The 19,424-nt window shown below is 38.1% G+C and overlaps 3 protein-coding genes across 3 annotated transcripts; 1 reads left to right on the forward strand and 2 right to left on the reverse strand.

The window, feature by feature from the left end:
- Positions 1-95: 95 nt before the first annotated feature.
- ppp1r3c2b (protein phosphatase 1 regulatory subunit 3C2, duplicate b) lies at positions 96-2,001 on the reverse strand. The gene is made up of 3 exons (XM_065247622.1): positions 1,533-2,001; positions 1,319-1,407; positions 96-1,136 (listed from the first exon to the last, which is right to left on the reverse strand). The coding sequence occupies exons 2-3, from the start codon at positions 1,330-1,332 to the stop codon at positions 368-370; spliced, it is 783 nt and encodes a 260-aa protein (XP_065103694.1). The 5' UTR covers positions 1,333-1,407; positions 1,533-2,001; the 3' UTR covers positions 96-367.
- A 6,540-nt stretch (positions 2,002-8,541) lies between these two features.
- gins4 (GINS complex subunit 4 (Sld5 homolog)) lies at positions 8,542-16,421 on the reverse strand. Its single transcript, XM_065247624.1, has 7 exons — positions 16,076-16,421; positions 15,809-15,895; positions 15,613-15,726; positions 12,301-12,398; positions 12,088-12,176; positions 11,791-11,881; positions 8,542-9,254 (listed from the first exon to the last, which is right to left on the reverse strand). The coding sequence occupies exons 1-7, from the start codon at positions 16,172-16,174 to the stop codon at positions 9,158-9,160; spliced, it is 675 nt and encodes a 224-aa protein (XP_065103696.1). The 5' UTR covers positions 16,175-16,421; the 3' UTR covers positions 8,542-9,157.
- Positions 16,422-16,816: 395 nt separating this feature from the next.
- On the forward strand, positions 16,817-19,283 carry cox5bb (cytochrome c oxidase subunit 5Bb). Its single transcript, XM_065247625.1, has 4 exons — positions 16,817-16,972; positions 17,506-17,576; positions 17,662-17,761; positions 18,376-19,283. Exons 1-4 carry the CDS (start codon positions 16,876-16,878, stop codon positions 18,486-18,488), a joined length of 381 nt encoding a protein of 126 aa, XP_065103697.1. The 5' UTR covers positions 16,817-16,875; the 3' UTR covers positions 18,489-19,283.
- Positions 19,284-19,424: the final 141 nt, after the last annotated feature.

Raw genomic sequence — 19,424 nt, forward strand, 5'->3', positions numbered from 1 at the left:
GAATTTTCTTTAGGGGTCAAAAGAATGCACAAAGCAAACCAGATTAGGGGAAAGTTAATACTGAAAAAAGTAACAACTATTAACATAGAAGATGATACAAGATAAAATGTCATTTATTTGAGAATATAAAACAATAAAATATTAAATAACATTCTTCTCAGTATGCAACGTTTTATAAACAATTGTTAAAATGCCAGATCTTACTGGCAAATTTTAAAAATGCAATTCATGAGAACTGATAGCGTGTAATAGCTTTAAACTTTCACTCTACAGGTCAGATGGTAAAACGTGCAAGTTGGTTTACGCACAGAAAGTCATAAAGTGTCAGCAGGTTAAAATGTCACAGTGCAACAGCTTGTCTCAATATTTACGCTTCACAAACATGAATGCAGTAGTTGTTGCCATCATTATTATCCCATGAAGCCTCCCCGAATCCACCCGGTAAATAAGACACGCAAAACTCGATCCTCTCTCCCGTCTTTATCTGCTCAGGAACCGTCACGTTAAACTCGAACACGTCGGTACCAGGTTCCCCATAGCACTGATCCAGGTAGGTACACGGCACGTCCAGGTAACTGCGCCACGTGTCAAAGGTAATCCGTATGTTTACGGCTTTTTCAAAGCAGACATTCCTGACGCGCACGGTACCCATGATGGAGCGCCTCGTGACCTTACAGTTCTCCAACAGCACCATGCGTTCCTGCAGGCGACATCTAAACGCTTGATAGTCCAGACAGGGCTGTTCAAAGCCCACACGCAAACTCGAGGACGTCTTCACAGTTTCTTTAACGCAGTTTAACTTCTTTATTCGAGAACGCGCAACGGGTTCAGGTGAAAATGTCTCGTCTTTTTCAGAGAACAAGCGCACGGTGATGAGGGAAAGTCCTTTGGAGTCTGCAAACGCGACGCGTTTCTCTTGTCGGTGGGTTTTTGTTTTAATTAGGGTACGTGAAGGAGTGCGCCTGTATTCAAATTCTGAGTGGTGATGATGGGTGATGCAGGACCGCAGAGGTTTGGGTGAGGACAGCCCCTTCAGGTGGTGGTGGTGGTGGTTTATATTTGGAGAGCTCCTGCACCTGAACCCCATCATATCAAGGGACATCATTGAGACCGGTGTGCCCAACCTCGACATTACACTGTGGGATCAAAGTAGGAAATAATACGGTTCATTTAACTTTGTAGGTCATTGTGATGATAATAATGCAAACTTGTATACTTAAAAAAAAGACGCATTGATTATTATTTGTTTGGTTAAAAAAAGTAGCAAAGTTGTTTTAATCGTAGTAAACACGGAAAATTTTCATAAGGGGTTACTTACTTTACACAGGTCATCTTCAACAGGTGCTGGGAGATTTTTATTACGTTTCAAAACTTTTTTTTGTCAAGTTGCCACGACCTTAAACGAAGCTGTGGAAACGAGATCATCATTTAATTAAACGCATCAATGGAAAACATCATTACACATTTACGTTAGATTATAGCAGTTAGTTAATTTAGTCAAATTAACCAACAAGGATGTTAACAAAGCTTACTGTGCTTTAGATGTGATCATTGAATTGTCCGTTGAAGTGTTGTTTTCGCGTTATCCTCTATATTTATATTATTTTACGAACGTAAAAAAACTTCAGTATTTATAGCAGCTTGATCCCTCCCCTTAAACTCAAGCCAATCAGATTTAGACCGGATGCGATTTACCAGGTATTTAAAATCTGATCTAAACCAGACACTAAACCCTGTAGGGCAAATATCCTGACGTGACAAAGATTATGGCTCATGAATTTTATAAGGGTATAAAGTTCAGTTGCAAATGTACATGCATTTTGTTATAATGCCATATATTTAATATATGCAAGCATTATGTATTTAATGTCAAGTTGATTTGCTACAGTGCAAAATTGCTCACTATTTTAAATCACCTTTGTGGTTTTACTTTTAATTGAATTTAAGTCAAATAATAATATTGCCTAAAAACAAAAATAAATAAATATACTATAAATTGCCCTAATGCACACACTAAAAATAAAGGTCATTATACCAAAATTACCTTTTTGCATTGTGTATAGCTTGTTCTGTGTGTCTTTACTGTACGTTGTTTGCTTTTAATAAACAAAACATTGCGTGTAAAACAGTGATTGTTGTTTTTGTGTGATAATTTGTGTAGCTGTGTAATTTACTTAATTATAGCAGTAAAAATCTTGAAAACTGCTTAGGGCGATGTTAAACATGAAAAATGTTTGTTCATGCAAGAGAAAACATAACCATTGCTGCCATATTAAAACAGCAGTTTAGCACGTAGCAGTGATGAATGTGGTTTGAACGCTTGCCATCTGATGTCTCAAGCGTTGCATCACTGACTCATTTACGATAAGCTGAACTCTGACGCAAAACTCATCATTTCATGATGAAAAGCTGAAGGATGTAAATAACACTTGAATTTCCCTTTAGGCTACATGGCCAGACATTACTTACACATGTCTGCTAAAGATTCAGTTTAAAACTATTTACACTGAGTTGATCTTTCCTTTTGCTAAATATTTTCTTTGGGAAGGTGTTCAGAGATTTGCATAAGGTCAGGCAATGGTGTTGACATTTTGCTCAATTTCAGAAGTGTTCATGGGGTTAAGGTCTGGTCTCTGACGCATCTTCCACCCCAGATTTTGACCTGACCTTGTACAGACAGCCTTTGCAATACCTGGATCAGAAATTATACAACACAGTCTACTGAAGATGCATTTGGGCTGTTTACATGACAATGGCATTTTGTGGTCTTGAAAATGCTAACTTTTAAAAACAGGAAAGTTTTTGTTTATTGTTTTTAAACGACAAAGGTGATGCCAACGACTGGTCTTGCATGCAAAATACAAAGTTTTTGATCGTTTTCGCTGACCTGTGTGAACCTGGAACATTTCAATAAATGTTTTCTTGTGTACATCAAACTTGTCAAAAGCACAAAATAAAAAATGTTACTGTTTTTACATTGTTGTCGTGTAAACGTGACCTACGGTTGCATGGCTATATGTTGCTTTTACTGTATGTCCCACCCTATTAACAAAATATGTATAAAAAAGACCACAGATCACATAATGAACCAGAGGCATTACAATAAATGTTGGATGACTAAACATTTAAATGTGTTAAATAGCCATTTTAAGGCTGTTGTCAAAATGTCCAAATCCAAACAGCACCACTTCCTGGAAAACAATGGACTCTTTCACAGAGTTTGCATCTCTATCTGAGACAACAACACATAATTGAATGATAATTGCAAATTCACACCTCTTTGCATCTGTTCCCCTCCTCCTCCTCTTCCTCTTCCCCTCTCTCTCTTAAAGTGTGTCTAAAACTGATAATACATAAACAATCTCTGCCGATAAAGAATCTCATGTTTGGTATCATTTGAAACGTCTTGGTGTGACTGATACCCTAGTCTCATCCAACCAAACAACCAACGGTGATCACGACAAGGATTTGAGATGGAGTTTTGTAATGTTGAGGGTGTTGATTTCTTCAAACTTAAAATATAAGCTTCTGAAATTGACAGTTTTATTTTTATTGAAAATGTCTAAAGCTTTGTTTATACTCGTGTTTTAATACGCACTGCAAGCCTCAAAAAAAGGAAGAGGAGTTTAAAGTTGACATGCTCGCTGTTGCAACAAGTAAATCTGTGTCCCAAGATCTCCTGGAAACTTTAGGCGATACCACAATAAGAGCTAAACGCCCATGCTTAAGTGTAATTTATACTTGTGCGTGGGTGCTACGCCATAGCTACGCCGTAGGCTGTGCATAGCCTGATGCCCACACCACCAATATTTTAACAACGCGTCCATTCTACGTGGACCGCAAGCACTGTGATTGGTCCACTAGGACCCCTCCTGTCAGGTAAAAAAATCGACGTTGCATTTCTTCATAGGCATTTCCCTGTGCGACGGGAATTTATACTTCTGCATGGAAATACTTCTGCGTAGGACCTAAAATTTATACTTCTGCGTAGGACCTACGCCATAGCCTGTACGCCATAGGCTATGTGTCCATTTACATTTATACTGTATAGCAATTACACATGCAGATCGCTAGTATGCGATGTCCACGGGCATGTTGCAGTAGGCCTATCAAGGCAAAATGCAAATAAGAAGCAGCTTGTTGTGTACGTTGTTGGAAAAGCATTAGCAATAATGGATGTAAAATAGACTTTTGTTGCAGCTTTAGTTAAATATCACCCCTGAACTTCCATCATATAGTTTTTACCATGTGTTCGAGGAAATGCAACATTTTTGACCTGAGGGAGGGGTTCTTTAGCAGACCAATCAGCGCGTGCGGTCTGCATGGCATTAATGCCTTGCTACGTTTTCAAAGTGGTGTGTGTCGGGCTACGCCTTAGGCTGCATAGGTTTCATGTTTATGCATAGCCTATGCGTACAATCGATGCACAAGTATAAATTGGGCTTAAGTCTACAGGTCAAGAACGGTCAGGTCAAAAGGCTGCTATTATACCCATTTATGTCTTTACAACTTTTAAGTCTTTATTAGGTTTTTGGGGAGTGCTAGAATAGATTTTACATAGACAAATTTTACACCATTGCAAACAATGTGTTCTCTGTTTTAAAGCTGTACGTCTGGACACTATAAAACTCCTTCTTACAATCTATGAAACTCCCTACATAGTCACAAGCCTCAACTTCCCAGGTATAAACACTAACAATGACATCAGTTCTGCCTTATCAGATCGAGCTCGAGTCAGATAAAAAAAATCATAGATAAACAAGAGAAAGAATAAAAGAAGGACCTTTTTATGCCTAACAGCAACATTACAGACAAAACAAAGTTTAAAGGGTGAAAAGACCATAATAGGAGCCTTTTGAAATTGCTTCCTGTCACTTCATGACAAATGATTTCGGTCTTTATTCCAGTGTGTGTAATGTATTAGTCAATAGTTTGATCGTAATGTAGTGTGACGAAACAAACGAGCAGTTTCCTCTGATTCATACCAGACTTTTACAGTTCAGCCTTTCTGTGTCACATCTACCAAAAGGGTTAAAAGGATGCAACTACGAAATCGAAAGTTTCTTTGAAAAGCCCAAAATTTACAAATAAATCTGATCACGAGTGTCGGAAGCATTATATGTGGGTGGGACACACTGCTTTTGCCAGTGCCATGATTTAAGGTAAACAAAGCTTTTAGGCAATAAAAGCAAGTGTTTGATAAAAAGGCACCAGAATACAAGAAAATAGCATCTACTCCAGTAAAAGTTTTGGACCCAGTAATATTTTATTTTGCTTCCGACACCCATGAATCTGATAGTAAACAAATATTTTAGTGACATTGGTGAAGTGTCCATAAAATGTCAAATTAACCATGTTGTTTATTATAACTTATACCATGGGTCTGTTGAATGCTTTATTCTGATTGGCTTCACTGGAATGATTTATTTTTCAATAACCACACACCTAACCTGTCAAATGTCTTAAAATGACCACCAGAGCAATGTTTGTGTTAACAGTGGTATAAGAGGAATAAGTTACTCCAGTCCTTTGAATTATTTGAAAATAATGCACACCCGCTTCACACCGTGCCCTATTAACACCTTGGGTGTGCATTATTTTCAATTAATTTAATAGTCTTTCATTAATTATTCCTTAAATGTAGAACTAAGGAGATGCACAATGTCAGAAAATGGTCAGTATTGGTCACTAGCTGTCGCTGGGGCGGTACCTTTTTAAAAATTACACCTTTGCAGTTACATTAGAGGTATATGTTGGTACAATTTGTATTGATGCACCAATATATCGGCCTATAATTGGTATTGGAAGATAAAAGCATTTACAAAACATGGGATTTCATGGCATAATAATTTAAAACAAGGAGTAAAAAAGCATCTGTAGATGTCTATCGGTATCTATCTAATAAAATATTGGTATCAAAAAATCAGATATTTTGCACCAGTGCACTCCTAAATGGTTCATATTAGGATCTTTGCAAAGGGTACTGCCCCAGTGACAGCTTGGGACAATTTTTTCTGACGGTATATTTTGGTTTATTACAATTGCAATAGTAGAGATTTAGTGATTTATGCATTAAATAGTCTGTTCCAAAATTACTTTTTATTTTACGTATGTCTGAAATGTAGATATATGTTCAACAACAAAAAGAAATGCACGTAGAGGATTTATTTTATCATTTGCCAACAGATTAAATCGTGTATCTACAAGACAGGTGGTTGAGAAAGAATGGCAAAATAAAGATGACTTGGTTTCGTTGAAAATAAGCAAAATTTGCATGCATGATGGGATATGCTTAGCCTTAAAGGCGCTCTAAGCGAATAATGTGCGACGTCACTTCCTGTTGATGTTTGAACTGTTTTCAAACAGACAGAGCGTAGCTAACTCCTCCCCCTCCCCCTCCCTTCCGTGCTTTCATGAACGCGCCCAACCCCCACCCCCAAATCCTTCTTGTCGTTTATTGGCTGGAATACTTTGTTTTGTTTTGTGCTGCTAGGTTTGGCCATTTGTTGATATTGCCGTTTGTGAAGCCTGGGCTGTCTACAGAGATCGCGTTTTTTTACAGTTTGATCAGCGGACAGGCAGCAAGCAGATAGTGAGGAGATGTTTCCGGTATGTAACAAAAAATGTTTTATGGTCTAAAACGCTTCAATTCGCTTAGAGCACCTTTAAGTACCGCTCTGAAGGTGTATTTGAGATAGTGTGTGTTTAGGGCACTTCACTTTGCCAGTTTTAAGACATGGGACAGCCTTGCGTTCTTACTTCCTGTCGTGTGCACGTACCCTCGAGTTGCCAAGACTGCAAGTGTGGATATTTGGATGCAGCCAGAGTGACTCTTTTAAAAATAAAGGTGCCTATAAGGTTCTTCACAGCGATGCCATAGAAAAACTTTTGTTGGTTCCTCGAAGAACCATTTAGTCAAATTTTCTTTAAAGGACATTTCCTCCACACATTTTTATAATCTAAAGATCTTTTTTCACCGTCAGTGAAACAGAAACGTTCTTCAGATGTTAAAGGTGCTTTAAAGAACCATTTAGACAGAAAATGTTCTTCTATGCATCGTGAAGCACCTATCTTTTGGCCAATTAGTATATATGGGGATGATTATTTGGTCAGGATGCTGGGGCACACCCCTTTTTTCGAAAGACACAAGTTCATGCAAGTCAAGACGTCTGTCGGTAAATCCATGTATTTCGAAATACTAAAACACCAATAAAAAAAACAAAAAAACAAAAACAGGTTCAAGACGTGAATATTTACACGTAGCCACCATGCGCACCTGTATACCTCAGGGAATTGGAATGCTCAAATAAATATCATTGAAGAAATCAAGCATGCATCTCTAATGTTTTTACCGTTAATCTTTTGTTTAACAACAGAGGAGTCATTTAAGGCGAGTAACTGCAGGAAATGAAGCAATAGATGTGTTGTGTTTCTCAAGGTGATACGAGAGGAGGTGAAAGGGTGAGATTATCTGCCATGATCAAGTGGGTCAAGGTCCACACAGGGCGCTGTGGTTTCTGTTAACGTCACACAACACAGGCTAAATTTAAGCTTATCGACAATATTTGTGACATTTTGTTGATCACCACAAAAATAGTGTGATCTTGGTGTAAGGTCACAACAATAGACAAACATGTGCATAAGCGGACAACACACAAATAATTATAGTTTCTTGTGTCTATTTTGTAAAGAAGAAACCACAAAGTTTGCAAAAGAGCACCTTGGCAAACCCCAGTGTTACTGGGAAACATTTTATGGACTGATGAAACAAAAGTTGAATAGTTTGGAAAGAATACTATGGCGCCAAAAGTGCACAGCTTACCAACATCAAAACATTATCCCAACACTGAAGTATGGTTGAGGGAACATCATGATTTGGGCATGGTTTCCTGCCTCAAGGCCTGGACCACTTGCCATCATCAAGGGAAAATGAATTCCCAAGTTTAACAAAATATCCTACAGGATGTCAGGGTGGCTCTCCGCCAGTTGAAGCTCAGTAGAAGTTGGTTGATGCAGCAGGACAATGACCTTAAGCATCAAAGTAAGTCCACCACAGACTGGTTTAAGAAAAACAAAATGTGCCATTTGTAGTGGCCCAATCAAAGCCCAGACGTTAACCTTTGGAATGACCTCAAGAGAGCGGTCACACCAGACTTCCTACCAATGTGTCTGAGTTGAAGCGGTTTTATAAAGGGGAATGTGTAAAAATTCCTTCTGAACGATGTGCAGGTCTGATTCAGGTCTATTGAAAGCGCTTGCTTGAAGTAATTGCTGCCAAAGTAGGTTAAACAAGCTATTAAATCCAAGGGTTTACTTACATTTCCTCCAGCACTGTGAATGTTTAATGGGTGTTTAAAAAAAAGACACAAAAAACTAGAATGATTTGTGTGTTTATGCACATTGTGTGTCGTCTATTGTTGTGACCTAGATGAGGATCAAATCACATTTTATGGTAAATCACTGTAGAAAACCAGTTCATTACTAGGGGTTCACAAAAAAATTTCACACTGTATATGTTAACTTCAATGTCATGACTCATGACAATGAACATTTGAACAACGTATGCACACAATTTGTTTAATATTAAAAACTACTTTCACCCAAAAATGTATTTATTTATAAGTGGAAATATATACAAGACAATTTGATTGCAGATCAGCAGCACAAGCCCACTGACCATAAAAAACCACAATCATGCAAACCAACCAACAACTTCCCATTTACAGAGAAAACCACAGCTTCCGTTTCAAAGGCAGGGTTCAAGCGTCATACAACAATACCAGAGCAGTCAAAATATGACAAAGCTTGCAAGTACAGATTAAATACACCCTAGGTAGGGTGTAACCCAGTGGTTCTTTACGTTATTCCTGGAGGCCCACTGCCCTGCACATTTTGTATGTCTCTTTTGTCTGACAGACTCAGTTCAGTTCATTGAGATCTCTTCTAATGAGCTGATGATTTGAATCAGGTGTGTTAAATAAGGGAGACATACAAAATGTGCAGGGCAGTGGGCCTCCAGGAATAACGTTAAGAACCACTGGTGTAACCTATACTACAAGCTTTTAATATCATACTTTTTTATATTAACAACACTGATACAACCAGACAGACGGCGAGTACAGATGTCGTTCATACTTCTGTCCATTCTGTTCCTGTGCTAAATAAGTTGCACTGCACCGCTGGCCACTAGAGGTGCTATAGTACGATAACGCATCAGATGTTGAGAACCTTCATCCAAATCCACAACATACTCCCTGAGGAAGACAAAACAGATAGTGTAAGAAGAGAGACATGGAAACATGAAGAATGCACTGCTTTTTAAAATGACAACTATAACAAGTTAACAAAGCTGCAACCCCTGACATGATAACACTTTATTTAGACAACTGGAGAGTAGACCCAAACACTTTGCCATGTTCAAAATTACCTTAAAGACCAAGTCCAGAGAGGGTTGAGTTTGAGTCAAGACCAAGTCCAGAGAGGGTTGAGTTTGAGTCAAGACCAAGTCCAGAGAGGGTTGAGTTTGAGTCAAGACCAAGTCCAGAGCGGGTTGAATTCGAGTCAAGACCGAGTCCAGCTCATTCGAGTCCGAGTCAAGACCGAGTCCAGAGAGGGTTGAGATCGAGTCAAGACTGAGTCCAGAGCGGGTTGAGATCGAGTCAAGACTGAGTCCAGAGAGGGTTGAGTTCGAGTCAAGACCGAGTCCAGCTTATTCGAGCCCGAGTCAAGACCAAGTCCAGAGAGGGTTGAGATTGAGTCAAGATAAAAGTCCAGAGCGGGTTGAGTTTGAGTCAAGAGTGAGTCCAGCTCATTCGAGTCCGAGTCAAGACCGAGTCCAGAGCGGGTTGAGTTAGAGTCAAGACCGAGTCCAGAGAGAGTTGAGTCTGAGTCAAGACCAAGACCAGAAAAGTATGAGTCAGAGTCAAGACCGTGTCCAGCTCATTCGAGTCCAAGTCAAGACCGAGTCCAGAGAGGGTTGAGTCAGAGTCAAGACAAAGTCCAGAGCAGGTTGAGTCTGAGTCAAGACAGATTCCAGAGCGGGTTGAGTCCGAGTCAAGACAGAGTCCAGAGCGGGTTGAGTCCGAGTCAAGACAGAGTCCAGAGCGGGTTGAATCAGAGTCAAGACAGAGTCCAGAGCGGGTTGAGTCCGAGTCAAGAGAGACTCCAGAGCGGGTTGAGTCCGAGTCAAAACAGAGTCCAGAGCGGGTTGAATCAGAGTCAAGACAGAGTCCAGAGCGGGTTGAGTCTGAGTCAAGACAGAGTCTAGAGCGGGTTGAGTCCGAGTCAAGAGAGAGTCCAGAGCGGGTTGAGTCCGAGTCAAGACAGAGTCCAGAGCGGGTTGAGTCCGAGTCAAGACAGAGTCCAGAGCGGGTTGAGTCCGAGTCAAGAGAGAGTCCAGAGCGGGTTGAGCCAGAGTCAAGAGAGAGTCCAGAGCAGGTTGAGTCTGAGTCAAGACAGAGTCCAGAGCGGGTTGAGTCCGAGTCAAGAGAGAGTCCAGAGCGGGTTGAGTTCGAGTCAAGACCGAGTCCAGAGCGGGTTGAGTTCGAGTCAAGACCAAGTCCAGAAAAGTTTGAGTCCGAGTCAAGACCGAGTCCACATAAAGTTGGGTCTGAGAAAACTATGTGTAGTGCCACTCTGTGTTTTAGCACCACCATTTTATCATTTTGGGTAACAGCGGCTTATCTAATGCTTACATTTCACTAGACAGTGAATTTTATTGCACTGCCATGAGGTAATGGCATGTGGTCATGGCAGTGCAAAAACCTCCTCAGGTCTGACTATCTGACCTCGCGCCAATCTGATGCGCGCCAAAAAAATCACCAATCACTGTTCGTGTCAATTTTACATCAGTTTAAAGAAACAGTAATATATATTTTAAAAGGAACTCGTGTGGACTCGAGAATAAGTCCGATTTCAAATGTATTCAAGTACGAGTCAAGACCGAGTCAAAATCCTCACGAGTCCATGGCAAGACCAAGACCATTAAAATTATGGTCTCGAGACCGAGTCAAAGACTGAGTCTTGAGTACTACAAAACTGCTAGCAACTCTGTTAAGGGTCAATCATGCACTGCATACCAATCAAGAGTAGCTTGCTGGGAATAGTCTGTATTAACGGGTTGTCACGAGTCAACTTAGATCTGAACACCCGAGGTCCAACCTGAGACCCAAGTGGGTTCGGGTCTAAAGTTTCACGTTTGCCTTGTGAGTCGAGTATAATATAAGTGGCCTCGGGTAATTTCAAATAGAAGTGAAAAGACATGAATGATCTTGCGTGTGTGCGTGAGTCCTTTTCCAACCCTTCATCTGTTTGCCAAGAGGGCTTGCGACATTATGTGGCTGGCGGTAGGTAAATTTTTGTTGAGACAGACCTGTCAATCAATTTTGTATGGAGATTTTAGCAGTTACTTTGGTGTCGTCGCCAGATAACAAATGAAAATAAATGGAGCAGAGGGCCAAATTGGATTCCACCGGGGTTTTTTCTGTCTGACTGGTGCGTTTGGGGCTGCAGACTGTGCACACGTTGGTGTTGTTTACATTCGGTTAAAAAAAAATTCCACTGGGTCAGACTCGTGTCTAACTTTTGTCTTGGATCGGGTCTTTCTTTAAAAAGTGATGTATGCACATCAGGTTCGAATAAAAAAGTTGGGGTCATTTCGGGTTAGATCCATTTCTTTGGACCTCTAGTCTGTATATGACAATTGGTTCACACCTCCAATGCCTTAAATGCACTCTAGATCATCTCAATAGGTTTGGAACAAAGCATTTTTTTGGGAGATCTTGTTTATACCTCTGCTCATCTGTTTCAGGCTCCACAAGGATATTTTCCTGTTTCTCTTTCACTCTGAGGAAAACAAACGAGTCCAGGCACGGCTCAGGAACTCCACACCAAACAAACATACACAAATGTGTTAGTCAATTGCTACATGAGGCAATTATCTGCTTCAAAACATCTTGCCCCCAGTATTTTCTGGTTCACAAACATACTTGTAATTCAAGAAGATTGCATAAGTTTGATAAACAAAATCAAAGCAACATCTTTAAATCTTGAAAATATTCATATAAATAATTTCTTATTGGTGCTCACCTGCTTTCAGCATGTCAATGCTCTGAAGGTTTGGTGGCATGTGTTTTAAAGCTACAGCACGCAGATAAACCTCTGTGTTGGCCAGATACCTACACAAATAAGACACAATATCACACAAACACACGTTTTAGCACTTACAGTAAATTACAGGACAATGCAGTAGGAAGTTTGAATAATATGACAGTGAAGGTGATTCTGAATGAATTCACTCACTCTTTAGCGAAAGCAAACTCCTCAGGAGACAAAAACGAAGGGTCCCCGTCCGCACGTGACTTCTCTTTCTCCAAAACATGAGGAAAAAACTTTTCTATCTGAGGGAGAAGAAAGAATTGTGTATTTTATTTACACAGTTTGATTAAAAATGAACATATCTGGAAGATGCTTTTATCTAAAATGTTTTTTATCTAAAATGCATTTTAGGGATGCACCTGTTGACCAGCCATGTTGATGTTTTTTTTCTTAGGCTGAATTTTCAGAAGTATATTTTTAAATATATATAACATTTATTTAATTTGGATAAATTCGTCTGTCTTTTATCAGACTTACCATTTGTTATAATTTCTATTTGAACTGCTAGCAAAAACTTGACAGTAACGAGTTGTTTTCAATAGCCATAACCCAGTTTAGCCTGTTAAATATCAAATAAACATCTTGTTTATCTATACTTTCATTTCTTCTTGTTTGTTGCTTCATAAAAATAAAAAATAAATCAGAAATTGGTATCAGAATTGGCCAGTTTGCTTGTAAAAAAAATTATTTAAATAATAATCGGTATCGGCCATGACAAATCAAGATTGTGCATCCCTAGTGCATTCATCTAATGACAAAAAGCTTGTATAGCTTTACATTTTATGAAAACATACTTTCAAGACCATGGCTTTATAAGCACAATGCTCTACCAATTCAGAACGTTATTAAACAAACAGATCCTGTACACTAAGTATAAATAAGTATTAAAGGGGACATTTCACAAGACTTTTTAAAGATTTTTGGTGTACCCAGAGTACATATGTTAAGTTTTAGCTCAAAATACCATATAGATCATTTATAATAACAACATGTTAAAATTGGCATTATGTAGGTGTGAGCAAAAATGTGCCGTTTTGGGCGTATCCTTTTAAATACAAACGAGTTTATAAAAATACAAACACTGATCACAGTGATGGTGGTTTGTTAAAATTAAAACTTAATTATGCTGGCAATTATTTTTTCTCTCTCTCTGCACTAAATAGCAGTGCTGTGGTTGGATAATGCAGATTAAGAGGCGGTATTATTATAATAAGATCCCCTTTTGACATCACAAGAGGAGCCAAATTTTTATGACCTATTTTTCCACATGCTTGCAGAGAATAGTTATCAAAACTAAGTTACTGGATTGATCTTTTACACATTTTCTAGGTTGATAGAAGCACTGGGGACCCAATTATAGCACTTTAACATGAAAAAAAGTCAGATTTTCATGATATGTTCCCTTTAATTATTGATCACATTTTTCAATGTATCCTGAATAAGTCACAGCTGAAGAAGGTGATAAGGTACGACGTGAAGTGGAGTCAATGCAACCCCTTCAGCAGTGACCGAGGTCCACTCAGTTTAAATATATATCAATGCAACTTCCATGAAGTAAAATCCAGTGGTGGCTGTTGACTTCTTTTTCGAGGCGCCGTGTTGCTCGTCATGTCAAAATATGTGTTCGTCGTGTCATGTGAACCATGTACATCATGTGTCTTGTCAAAATAAGTGCCTGCGCTGCACATGCATCTTAAGGGTTTATGATAAAAGAGACGATCATGTTTGCCAGAAACTCGCTTCATCTCATGTGTAATCAGAGTTTAGTGTTAAATGAGTGTATTACGATTATTTTGTGAACGTGAACGTATTATCTTTTATCTAAAGGCGGCATAACGATTAAATGTGATTAATCTATTGCAGAATAAAAGTTTTTGTTTACATCATATATGTGTGTGAACTGTGAATAATAATTATGTATATGTAAATACACACACATGCATGTATATATTTAAGAAATGGTACATGTGTATATACATTTGTATATTTATAATATAATGTTATAGTATTTAGTATTTATAGTATAAATTATATTATATATAAATACTTAATATATAAATATATATTTTTTCTTAAAATTATACATGCATGTGTGCATATTTATATATACATGACTTTTTGAAAAATACTTTCGAAAAGGGAGTCGGGCCGAGTACCAAAACACACTTGTAGCCAGTCAGCATAAGGGGCATGTTTACTAACCGACATTGTTGCCTGGGTTAGTTATAGGGCTGTGTATCGCCAACATTTTTACGATACGTTTCCCGATTCAATGCCACGATAAGATACACAACACAATACAAGACTATTTTGAATTACATTTTTGTTCAGAATTAAGTAACATTATTATTATTATTATCTGTTTATTGTACATTGAATAAGCAGTGTTGTAACAGTTGTGTTTTTGCCTTTCATTTATAAGCTTTTGGGGAAATACTTAAAATTAAGTTAGTACTTATGTTTTTTTTCAAAGCAGTTTTACAATGATAGTGCCTTACTCTAGGCATTATATTTGTCTCTCTTTTAATTATTCTATACCTATAAATATCTCTATAAACATGCAGTCAGACTTAATACTATTTAATAGAAATCAGATTATTAATGTGACCGCTATAATTTAAAGTAGCTCTGTATCTCTTCTCTAGTTGTACACTTTTCACATGCAGCTCTTTGTCGTGTTTCTTCTGCAATGCATTAGTACTGTTTTATAAGAGAGCAGCTATTATAACCCTTTGCAGTAGTATAGGCTAAGATATCTGCACTTTCATACTGAACTAATTGATTTTAAATACGCACGCGCGTGAGAGAGCACGAAAGAGAATTCGGCACGCAAGTTGTGCAATCGCTACGCCCGCGAAACGGACACGGAAAGTCTACTTTCACTCTACGTATTCCGTGAGTCACATGCATCCTTTCCATATGGATCACAGCGATTCGTCATGCTACTTTCAAAAGTGCATCCAAATCGATACGGAAGGTGCTGTATTGACGCGCGCATCGTCAGGCGATCATGACAATGTATTTTCGTATTTATATTTTGAACAAAGCACTAGTTGTGTGGGGCGGGTCTATCAAAAGAATGTCCAGTTTCTATTGGGGTATGGGGGTGTTTGTTTGGGTGATTTCAAATATCAACATTTGCTTTCAGAGATCAGGCACCCCGCCTTTAACTGTCCCTAATTGCTGGGTGGAGAGGCTGGTCATGGCTGTGATTTATCGCGAATAAAACACAGCTATTGACCAATCAGAATCAAGAACTGAAACTAACCGTTTTCTAAAAGACATTTAATATAAATAACTGTAGATATATTTTTGGGCTGGTACTCATAAATTCGTAAACCTTCAAAGGTTGATCCATAATCTGTGCCATCGAACAAGACACTTAATTTGTTTATTTACAGCAGACAAACGTCTTCGTAAACATTTTAAGTATTTTCATCTTCATTTCTTAAATACCTTCTGCAGTCTTGAGCGGAGATAGCTGCTTAGAACAAAGCGTATGCGATCGATCTCCATACGGTGAATGCTGGCCTTCAAGTCACCTTTTCTCACTCTCTGAAGATTTTCCTCCTGCACACACACATAGGAAAAACAAACTGTAATCAGTATTTATTTAGATATCACTTAACATCTCGCCATCATTCACACCTACCATATGTGTCAGCTGCTCCATCACACATTCAACCAACTCAGACTTATTCTCCAGCAGTTCAGGAGAAAACTTCTCATTGAGCCAAGCCTGAAACATAGGATTACGGTTCACATCTTTATAACTTACACTTATAAGACATTAACTTTCATTTCATTTTCCTTCCCAACGTAACTTAACTCTACTTCTATATTTCTTTAATTTCGCGAGCTTGTACGAATACGCATGTGTTATACGTACGTACGGCTACTGTATATTACATGCCCATACCTCTTCCAGTTTGGCGATGAGCTCTGCTGGAGTCATCACATCTTCCTGACTCTCCTCTCCTCCACTAACATCACTGGTATCTGACAACACATCTGCCATCGCAAAACACTCGTGATCGCAAAATATATCCCCTGTATAATCCAACGCCAGAAGTGCCCTTAATCCAAACAAGTATAAAGTATACGTATATTTTCGTCTTAAGAGACTCGGATAATTACAGAAATCATTTAGACGTTTGTGCAGATAAATGAACAAAAACCCGACAACTAAATGTCAAACTTTCGGATGTTTACATTCTCAAGCGCGATCAACGCGTGAGCTTTCTGATGCGGAATTTCGCGCCAGAAAGACGTGACGGGGTGATGACGTCACTATGTGTTCGAGCTGGGTAAAGTCGCGCACGTTTACGCAGTAAACATAAAAACAAACCCAGTATTCAGACAAAATTACAATCATTTATGAGAACTGACTTTAACTGTAAACGACACACAACTGCGATTTAAAAAACGTATATTATAGAAAAATATATAGGCGAATATGTACTATATAGTAATATATGTATATATATATATATTATACACGTATTTAATATAATATAATAGTTCTTAGATTAAAATGTGTTTCATTCATTAAAAAAATAAATAATATATTTCGGATAAATACGAAATAATATTTAAATGATAACATTTCCGATTTTGACCAGTCGTCCTGGACGCTAGATGTCAGCATTGCGCTTTTCCTACGCTTCTCTTTCTTATGAAACGACCAGCAGCTGTGTTTGTGTAAGTTTTGTCGTTAGAATGGCAGGCAGACTTCTCCTCAGATCAGCGGCTCGTGTTATTTACAGTCGTCGGCCTTTTCCTTCTCAGCTCGGTTTGAGAGGACTGGCATCTGGAGGTAAAATGTTTCAAGTGTGTTTGACAGACGTATGCCTATTCAGAAAGTCAAACAGTAGCTGCTCGTTGTTATTGCTACATTTTTTGTCTGCCACCTCTTAATATAAGTTCATATTGTCATTCAGCTGCTTGAATGCATGCGGTAATTTGAATTAGACGCGCAAAGTAACGTTAAACGCATGAACGATAAGTGCGTGGACATTTCTATTGTGCAGTTTTCTCAGTGAACTCACATTAACCCTTTAATCTTCTTAACTATGTTGTTCAGTTACGTGAATGTCACGTACGTTACATGTACAATAATACCACAATAACACACTAAATAATGTGTATGATATTCTTCAAATGCAACGAAACAATAGTGTTAAAGTTTTGGTTGGGAAAAAAAAGTGTATAATTATATGCTAACACTGTAAACTTAGCTTATCATCTTTCATTATGTGTTAATGTACCCATGTGGACCTAATTTTTAAATCAATAACTATGATAAAATTGTAAAAAGCTATAATTATATAAACTTGATTTTGTGTTTAGGTATCCCATCAGATGAAGATCAAGCCACCGGTCTCGAGAAGATTGTGTTGCAAGCTGCCAGAAAAGGAGCTGTAAGTACGTTGTATATATGATGTGATATGTGATCAAATAAAGAACTGTGAATTTAAAGAATCAATACTGTCTTTTCTCCAACAGGATCCATATAGCATTTTAAAACCAAAGGAGTATGCTGGCTCCAAACAAGACCCCCATATCGTTCCCTCAGTTAACAACAAGAGGATGATTGGTTGTGTTTGTAAGTCATAGTACATCCTCTATAGATTTGTTTTTTCTGTAGTGCTCACAACCTGCAGTTTTTCTTTTAATTTGTCATTGCACTCATACTATGCAACAAAAAGTAGCATTTAACATCCCTAACTAACATAAAACATGAGAATTTAATTTGTTTAAAAGAATTATTGACCCATTGTAGTGTTTTAAACATTACACCCTTATTCTTTTATACTGTCTGCTCTTGTGCTGTCTGAAGCGGTTTCTTGACTATTTTGATAGCTTAGGTCCTATTTATAGTTAAAGAGTCTAGTCAGCTAAGGCACTGCTGCAGCTTTTCTCATAGACCTCAAAAACCGTCTTTCATAGCAAACTCAGGGTGCAAAAAAAGTTGTGTTGTAAGGGGACAGTTAAATTCTGATCTAAGTTGTTTTACTCTTTATTTCTGCCTTTATTATGCTTTTATCAATACAGAAACATTCAGCATATTGTCCTATGTTTATTTTAAAGAGCCCTCAAATAGTAATTTAGGAAACAACATTGGTCTACTCCGGCTGCCTTTATTTTCACCCTTAAAAATTATGAAAGTCAAAGCTATGCTATTAGTGTGATGCATTATATTCTTGTGTTTTTCTGTAGGTGAGGAAGACAACACGGCAGTGATCTGGTTTTGGCTGCATCAGGGTGAGGCTCAGCGCTGTCCATCTTGTGGCGCCTACTACAAACTTGTTCCACACGAGTTACCCCATTAAACAGACATCTACATTGCACAGCATAGGTAGCCAAACACTCCCGACTGACTCTGAAACACTATAGATGTCTGGCATATTCACAACTTACTGCTTTGCTATTCTGTAGATTTTGCACTTGAAGTGCACTATATAGGGGACCAGTCAGGTATTTTTCACAATGTTAAAAAAGCAATATTTAGTCTGAAACGACAACACTTGGCTTCATTCCTTAAAGGGATAGTTCACCCAGAAATGAAAATTCTGGCATCATTTACTCACTTCCATAGTATTATTATTTTTTTCTTACTATAGACGTGAATGGGGCTCATGATCGGTTTCCTCAAAATGTTTTCCTTCGTGTTCATCAAAACAATGTATACAGGTGTGTGACAACATGAGAGTGAGTAAATTATGACAATTTTCATTTTTGGGTGAACTATGCCTTAAATTATTTTAAGATGAATAGTTTACATGCCATATTGCTTGCAAGAACTTTGCAGGTTGCACATTCTGAAGTTTCTAACAACATTCCAAATTTAATGAAATATATTAAATATGTTCTTTGTCCTGTTACATAAGCTGTTACTTATAACCTGCAACTACAGTAAAGTATTACAAAAGTTTTTACATTGTAACAAGTTAGATGATGTCAACTGGAGTTGTCTCTGCTTTGCTTTTCAATTCTGTGTACACAAAGAGACGCTGCATTCCTTATTGTGTGGGACTCAAAGTACAGTGCGTTTCATTTACTTTGTTAGTTTTGAATTAAAATTTTGACCTTGTTTCATGCATCTAAATAAATGTGGCATTACAGTGGTTTTTTTGCTTTCTCGTAGCAGAAACTTTCCAATTAATTTGCATGCATTGTCTTGAGAACCTACATTTGAAAGACAGAATTTATTTATACAATTGTACAAAGAAAGTTTTTCAAATTGCTCGTGCATTGTCAAACAAACT

Source organism: Paramisgurnus dabryanus, chromosome 11, assembly GCF_030506205.2.
Source record: "Paramisgurnus dabryanus chromosome 11, PD_genome_1.1, whole genome shotgun sequence".
NCBI lineage: Eukaryota > Metazoa > Chordata > Actinopteri > Cypriniformes > Cobitidae > Paramisgurnus > Paramisgurnus dabryanus.

What these genes read in the sequence shown, in the direction of transcription:
- gins4 (XM_065247624.1), bottom strand. Translation starts at nt 16,174, where the DNA reads ATGGCAGATGTGTTGTCAGATACCAGTGATGTTAGTGGAGGAGAGGAG. An exon ending in TGGAGCAGCTGACACATATG is followed by an intron (nt 15,727 to 15,808) that starts GTAGGTGTGAAT and finishes GTGTGTGTGCAG; the next exon opens with GAGGAAAATCTTCAGAGAGT. An exon ending in CCTGAAACAGATGAGCAGAG is followed by an intron (nt 9,255 to 11,790) that starts GTATAAACAAGA and finishes TGTCTTCCTCAG; the next exon opens with GGAGTATGTTGTGGATTTGG.
- cox5bb (XM_065247625.1), top strand. Translation starts at nt 16,876, where the DNA reads ATGGCAGGCAGACTTCTCCTCAGATCAGCGGCTCGTGTTATTTACAGT. An exon ending in GAGAGGACTGGCATCTGGAG is followed by an intron (nt 16,973 to 17,505) that starts GTAAAATGTTTC and finishes TTTTGTGTTTAG; the next exon opens with GTATCCCATCAGATGAAGAT. An exon ending in GAGGATGATTGGTTGTGTTT is followed by an intron (nt 17,762 to 18,375) that starts GTAAGTCATAGT and finishes GTTTTTCTGTAG; the next exon opens with GTGAGGAAGACAACACGGCA.